The sequence below is a fragment of the Hyla sarda genome, chromosome 2, assembly GCF_029499605.1.
Source record: "Hyla sarda isolate aHylSar1 chromosome 2, aHylSar1.hap1, whole genome shotgun sequence".
NCBI lineage: Eukaryota > Metazoa > Chordata > Amphibia > Anura > Hylidae > Hyla > Hyla sarda.
Genome location: NC_079190.1, coordinates 437,553,181 through 437,561,054, shown reverse-complemented (window position 1 = coordinate 437,561,054; position 7,874 = coordinate 437,553,181). Strand labels below are relative to the sequence as shown.

General features: G+C 46.2%; 1 protein-coding gene across 1 annotated transcript in view; it reads left to right on the top strand.

The window, feature by feature from the left end:
* Positions 1-226: 226 nt before the first annotated feature.
* The window catches only part of ITGAE (integrin subunit alpha E), a 179,621-nt gene continuing 171,973 nt past the window's right edge, over positions 227-7,874 (top strand). Inside the window, exon 1 of the mRNA XM_056559190.1 lies at positions 227-286. Within this exon, the coding sequence (XP_056415165.1) occupies positions 256-286 (31 nt within the window). The 5' untranslated portion in view covers positions 227-255. The remainder of the gene's footprint in view (positions 287-7,874) is intronic.

Sequence of the window (7,874 nt, the reverse complement as noted above, 5' to 3'; positions counted from 1 at the left end):
CACGATAACATCACCATCCATAACCAGCACACCGCTGTAATTGTAAGGGTGTCATTAGGATGTGCTAACTGTTAAAAGCAGCACATAGTCAATATCTATCTATCTATCTAATTTTGATTTGAACTTACCAGAATGCTATCCATCTACAATAACTATATTTTGTTTCCACAGAGGGCTGCTTCAATATTGGATATTGAGAGTTCTTTAGGAATAAACTGAGATGTGGTCGCCACCTTATAGTAGGGAAAACACCAGATGGGAAAACAGATGAAAGATAATGTTTTAGGTAGGAATAGTTAAAGGAGTTTTCCCACAATTTGATGCACAGGATTTGAAGCAGCAGACTTTAAATATGCGCAGAATGCTGTACGTGTGAATAGACCCTTGTGGTGTCCTTTTTCCGCTCAAGGGTGGAAGAAATGCAATGGGGATCATTTGGGAAGAATCAATTCAGCCTTAACAAGGAGCCTGGTGACAAAGATAAAGCAAAACTTAAGCCGCAATCGAAGCCAATTTACAAATCATCCAGAAGTAAGGGCGCTTATTCAAACATTGCAGTTTTACCTCTGCATTTCTTTTACTGCATTTTTGCCACAATTTTTGCCCGCATGCGAATCCCAGCCCATCAATCACCTCCTCATCTTCCGCCTCTCCGTGTCCTCGCAGCCCCAGCGCATAAGCCCCCCGCCTCCTAGGGCGCGCACACCGGAGCTCTTAATCTTAAAGGGCCAGTGATCATATAATCAGTATCTACATCTGCACCCCTGTCCTTAAATATCAGCTCCTTCCTTGGTTCCCTGATGGATCTTTGGTTGCGTATTGCCATAGTGAAATTCTTGTGTCTCTGTTACCGTATACCTGTTCCTTGCTATCTTACCTACCCTGCACCTGTGTTACCTGCTCTGACCTTCTACCATCTTGCCACGTCCTGCCAGTCTCCTTCTGTGCCACGCCACCTCCCAGCTACCTGTGTGGACGAGTCGTGCCAGGGGTAGCGACCTGGGTGCTGCCTGCCGCAACAAGACCATCCCGCTTTGCAGCGGGCTCTGGTGAAAACCAGCGGCACCTTAGACTCCGCTCCCTGGCACTGCTCATGTCATCATCCACACAGGCCCAGAGGATCCACCACCTGCCGTGACCCGTTACAGTAAGATCCGGCCATGGATCCCGCTGGGGTGCCTTTGCAAGATGTCTCAGATCTTTCCACCATGGTGGCTCAGCAGTTGCAGCAGTTAGCCCGTCAGGCACAACAACTGAATCAACTTTCAGCCTTGATGCAACAGCTTCTTGACGCTCAGCAGCACCAACAGCAGCAGCCACCTGTTCCTGAGCCTCTTCCTGTGTCTCCAGATTCCCCCGGGACCAAGTTTTGTTTATCCTTGCCTTCTAAGTATGAAAGAGATCCCAAGCTGTGTGGAGGCTTTGTGACACAGTGTTCTATCCATCTAAAACTTATGGCTGATCTGTTCCTGACAGAGCGTGCTAAAGTGGCGTTTGTGTTCAGTCTACTGTCTGCAAAAGCTTTGGCCTGGGCTACTCCTCTCTGGGATCATAGAGATCCGGTCTCCTTTAACCTGTCAGCCTTCCTTGCAGAATTCCACAATGTATTTAAAGAACCCGCGCGAGCCTCCTCTGCCGAGACAGCTCAACTGAACCTCTGCCAAGGGAATTCCTCCGTTGCCGACTATGCGGTTCAGTTCCGCACTCTTGCCTCTGAACTTGCTTGGAATGACAAGGCCTTGTGTGCTACCTTTAAAAAAGGACTTTCCTCTAGAATCATGAATGCTCTCGCTGCACGAGATTCTTCGGCTAACCTGAGCAAACTTATCCAATTAGCCACTCGAATTGTTGTGCGTTTAGCCAAGAGGTAGGAGGAACTTCCTTTGAAAAAAAGAGCCTGCCCAAACACAGCGTTTACCTCATCTGGCCCCGGTGTTCCAACATCCACCCCTACTCTCTACTTTGCCTCTTGCCGAAGACGCTATGGAAGTGGAACGCTTTCACTTAACGCAGCAGGAAAAATCCTGTTGATGCAATGAGAATTTGTGCTTATACTGTGCCAGTCCGGAGCACTTTCTCAAAGACTGTCCTATATATCCTCCGCGTCCGGGAGAACGCTCTCAACTTGGATAAGTAGGAGTGGCTTCCCTAGATGTTAATATTATCTCTCCTTGCTTGACCACCCCGGTTCAAGAATTTTCCTCTGGCAAGACGTCTTTCATCGCTTCTGCTCTTTTGGACTCCAGTTCTGCTAGTAACTTCATTGGTTCCCTTCCAGGCCCATAAACACCGTCTTCCAGTGTCTCGTCTTGCCAAGCCCTTCTACATCTCTTCTGTTAATGGACAAAACCTGAAAAGTAAGGTGCAATTTCGCACTGAACCCCTCGTCATGCAAGTAGGAAATTTGCAAATTTGCATAAGGAAAGAATTGAGTTCTATGTGCTACCACATTGTACTTCGGAGCTTCTTCTTGGTCTTCCTTGGCTTCAACGTCATTCTCCACAACTTGACTGGAAATCTTGTGTAATCACTTGTTGGGGACAATATTGCCAAGATCACTGTCTTGTTCCCCCTGTGATATCTTCTGTGCCTTTTAAACTCAGATGTAAAGTCTTGAATTGGGGACATTCTTCCTTGCCAGTTGCTCACCTTAGAAGACTGAATACTCCACGACAGAAGCCTCCAAGTTCCTTACAGTCTTTGCCCATTCCAGAAACTCCCTGGTAGTGGGGAACTCTCTGAATTCCAAAGAAGAGGGGGAGACCAAAGGGGGAAGGGGTACTGTAACACCTGCGCTCCGGCCAGACACTCTGGCCATGAGCGCTCTCTGCTTATGCCCCCACTGCCGGTGGGGCTTGGATTCGCATCGAGTGACGTGCCCGCATGCGCATCCCAGCCCGTCACTCACCTCCCTCATCTTCTGCATCTCTGTGTCCTCACACTCCCGGCTTGCATGCCCCCGCCTCCTAGGGCGCGCGTGCGCCGGAGCTCTTACTCTTAAAGGGCCAGTGCTCATTTAATCAGTGTCTACACCTGCCCCTTTGTACTTTAATATCAGCTCCTCCCTTGGTTCCCTGTCGGACTCTTTGGTTGCCTATTGCCATAGTGAAAGTCTTGTATCTTTGTTACCGTGTACCTGTTCCTTGCTACCTTACCTACCCTGCACCTGTGTTACCTGCCCTGACCTTCTGTAATCTTGCCATGTCCGGCCAGTCTCCTTCTGTGCCACGCCACCTCTCAGCTACCTGTGTGGACGAGTCGTGCCAGGGGTAGCGACCTGGGAGTTGCTTTGCGGAGGGCTCTGGTGAAAACCAGTGGCACCTTAGATTCAGCTCCCTGGCACGGCTCATGTCATCATCCACATAGGCCCAGAAGATCCACCACCTGCCTTGACCCATTACAACATGCAGATCAGAGGCATCGCTATTAGAATCACTGTCGCAGAGCGGCACAATAACTGGAGGTGCCAACAGCATGAGGAGACCACATAGTGGATGAATGACACAGCCTGGAGTTGTCGGAAGCATGAGGAGACCATATAGTGGCTGAATGACACAGCCTGGAGGTGGCGGCAGCATGAGGAGACCACATAGTGACTGAATGACACAGCCTTGAGTTTGAGGCAGCATGAGGAGACCATATAGTGGCTGAATGACACAGCTTGGAGGTGGCAGAAGCATGAGGAGACCATATAGTTCAATAGGGGTGTAGAACACTTTGCCTTGTCCTAACACTTTGCCAGCATGTCACCCAGTCAGAGGCTATATGCCCAGCAGAGGTGAGTGTAATGAGTGTTAGGCTCAGAATGTGTGTTAGGGTCCCATCCAAAATGAAGCCACCTCCGCGTGGTGGATGGGGGGACACGTTTTGATCAAAACGTGCACTAACAGCCTCCATTTTTTGACCAAGAGTGCTGCCGCTACCTTCTTTTTTTGTATACTCTGTATTTGCCACCGCAGCGTGTACCCGTGTATTAGGTAGTTGTGCTGACTATTTTTCTTTTTGTTTTGTGCAACTTAGGGGGAACCGCACCCTCTGTAGCTGTGCACCTCTCCCCTATTTCACAGGAGGTATTTTTAATTGATAATGGATCCAGCATGTCACCCAGTCAGAGGCTATATGCCCAGCAGGGGTGAGTGTTATGAGTGTTAGGCTCAGAATGTGTGTTAGGGTCCCATCCAAAATGAGGCCACCTCCGTGAGGTGGATGGGGGGACACGTTTTGATCAAAAAGTGCGCCAAGAGCCTCCATTTTTTGACCAAGAGTGCTGCTGCAGCCTTTTTTTTTGGGATAATAAGATTTGTAAATTACTTCTATTAAAACATCTTAATCCTTCCAGTACTTATCTTCTGCTGTTATGATCCACAGGAAGTTCTTTTCTTTTTGAATTTCCTTTCTGCCTGACCACAGTGCTCTCTGTGACACCTCTGCTCATTTTAAGAACTGGAGCAAATCCCCATAGTAAACCTATCTTGTTCTGGATAGTTCCTAAAATGGACAGAGGTCTAAGCAGAGAGCACTGTGGTCAAGCAGAAAGGAAATTAAAAAGAAAAGAACTTCATGTGGATCATAACACCAGCTGATAAGTACTGGAAGGATTAAGATTTTTTAATAGAAGTAATTTACGAATCTGTTTAACTTTCTGGCACTTTCTGGCAGTTGATTTAAAAAAAAAAATGTTTCCCAGTGGAGTACCACCCCTTTAAGGATTTCACGGCATTATATGGGGTACAAAAGCGTAGTGGTTTCTTCATGGCTAAGTGCCAGGTACATAATCTTGAACTGTTGCAGAACTAGTAAACTTGTAGAACATAGGGTTAAGCAATCCTGGGACATTACACTTAATGTCCTACAAAGGCTGGATATGTGGTTTGTACAAAAATTGGAACTGAAGCAACAGGCTCCGATGCCAAAAACTGGAACAAAACTGTTGGTAAGCTTTATTGTGGCCTGTATAATTTTTTTTTCTGTGATGGTTTCTAGTAAGGAGGAGGCTGTGGATTCCACTCACGGTCCCCATGATCGATAGAGTGAAGAAAGCTGCACTGGCAAGGGTGCTCTTGAAGATGCCGACATGGTTGCAGGACTTCTGACCACCAACGGAGCTTCCCCAGAAACGGCACAAGCGGGCCCCACATGTCATCCGACTGGCGCATCATATTCCCGGCAATGGCCTTGAACACTTCTGCGGCAGCGGCCGCAACTTGCTGTGCATTTGCCACCATCTTAGTACACTCTCTTGCAATGCTGTCTGCCATGCTTTCTCTCTGCATCTCACGAGGTGTTTTCCGTAAACAGAGTTCTCCAGTCTCTTTTGTAGTGGACTCCAACAGAACGGCCATCGACACGAAGTACAACATCTCTGCAGCCTCTTCAACTGTCTTCTGTGCAACAGGAAAGTGGTCCTTTTGATTCCACTTTGGACTTTTCACAGCATCTTGGTTTCAACACCTGAGGGCGGGCTTTTTGTTTCGCAGGATTTCTTTGCATGCTTTGTGCAGTCTTGGTTAATCCCTGCTGAGGTGGAAGAAACTTTTTGGCACAGCAAGAGTTCTCACCGCTGCTTGCACATGCTGATAACAACAGATAACACAGTCTCTGGTCACGGCTTTCACAGACAATATGGCCGACAATACACTTTTCTTCTCCCCCTCTTTTTCACAGCGCCTCTTGTAACAAACACTTGCAAAGACAAAGTCCCGTACAGCAGAAATGGTGCATAAATTGTCGCTCGTGCGCTTTTTGCAGTATAGACACAGTTCAGCCTAGCAGATTCACTGTGAGTAAGGCACACACCCAAATCCTGTTTTCGCACTCCAAAAAGAGTTGGCTTTCAAATAAGGGCACTGAGTGAAGGGTGTATGGGCATCGTTAACCTGCACGGTCCATGGATAGGACAGCTTCTCCTGGTCCAGGCGTTGGATAAGAAATACACTGATGCCAGGTTATGGATAACTGTCTTTACTGAGGCAGGAGTAGATGCTACAATCCCCACAGCACAGATTAGAGTAGAGGAGATGCAGAATAGCCCTTGGGAGCCCTGTAGGCTTGCTGTGACTTGTAGTATTGTGCTTGGGACTATAGACTTAATCCTGAGGCCTCCCATGCTGACTAGGGTTCTAATAGTGTTAGAAAGTTACACATTGCCTGAGTATGATCTATCTCTGTGTGGCCCATCTACTCATGGGGTATTATGCTCACAATTAGGACTGAACTGTCCTGGGTGGGGAACACTTGCAGAATGGTGTGCTCACTTGCTTGAATATTTATTTTAGGCTTCCATAGAATCACCTCACACTCCTGCTGTCTCTTCTCCACACTACAGCTCACACTGAACTCTGCACTGAACACACACTTCCCAACTATTTCTAAACTGAATAACTCCTTCCCCCACCTGAAGCAAAATTTACCTGATAGAACATACTTGGACACCACAACTATTGGGCTGGTGCGCTCAATATACACTGCCAGACTGTATAATCCTGCCCATGACCTGATATTCCCTCCTATGATTAAAAGTAAGTCCATGCCCATCTGAAAATTCCCTGGCAGTTCAGAAATCCTGACCCCGGTAGCCTAGCAACTTAAAACACTTTGTAATACCTTAAAGATGCAGGCCGGACCCCAGTCTATGAAATGCACACAGGAGCTGAGCATACACCATAATGGGATGGTCCCAGCTGACTATCAGAAAGGACCCACGGCTAATGCCGGACATCCCCCTCAAGGTGATGTCTGGCAAAATCCATGTGTCCGTAAGGGGTTAAAGACTGCCACAAATTGGATAACAAACCTTGTGGATCAATAGCCATCGACTGCTGGGCTAGATAAAGACAAATAAACTGATTAAACTGATTAAAATTAAAATTCAAAACCAATGCTACATACAAAACATTTTGGGGGAGATTTATCAAAACCTGTGTATAGGAAAAGTGGAGAAGTTGCCCATAACAACCAATCAGTTTGCTTCTTTCATTTTTTAGAAGCTTTTTTCAAAATGAAAGAAGCAATCTGAGTGGTTGTTATGGGTAACCCGTCCACTTTTTCTCTACACAAGTTTTCATAAATCTCCTGCCTTGTTTTAAACCTTTCTTTCTTTACTTTTTTAGTGACCACAATGTTTAGTCTCAGAGGTTCCCTATAAAGTCATACACATTTATTGTTCTGGACATGGGCAGAGGAACAGGGACAGATTTAGGAATAAAAACTGAAAACTTATCCTGTAGAACTTGTGGTAAAACATTAAATACAGATTTTTAACAGTAGTAAACAGCAACAACTATCTGTTGATGATTAGTGTTGAGCGGCATAGGCCATATTCGAATTCGCGATATTTCGCGAATATATGGACGAATATTCGTCATATATTTGCTAAATTCGCATATTCGTAATAGTCGCGTTTTATTTTTGCATATGCGAAAATTCGCACGCCAGTCTCACACAGTAGTATTAGAGCCTTCTTTACACCACACAAGCTGGAAGCAGAAAGGGGTGATCACTGTGATGTGTACTGTGGAAAAAAAAAAGAATATTCGTAATTACGAATTCGCGAATATGTGATATTCGCGAATAAAATTTGCATTGCGAATATTCGCGAGCAACACTATTGATGATAAGCCCTGTCTTCGGCCGCATGCCAGTGCACAGGGAGCCTCCATCTTCTTCCCATGTTGTTTCCAAGGGTTACAGGGCAGACCATATCTGATTTTTTTTGTTTAACTGCACAACAAATTACTTCAAATGGCCCTTTGGAGTAACTGCCATATGTGCTATACTAGTAGCCATAGAAGCACTTGTTTTAGTCACAAATAGTGTTGAGCGGCATAGGCCATATTCGAATTTGCGATATGTCGCGAATATATGGACAAATATTC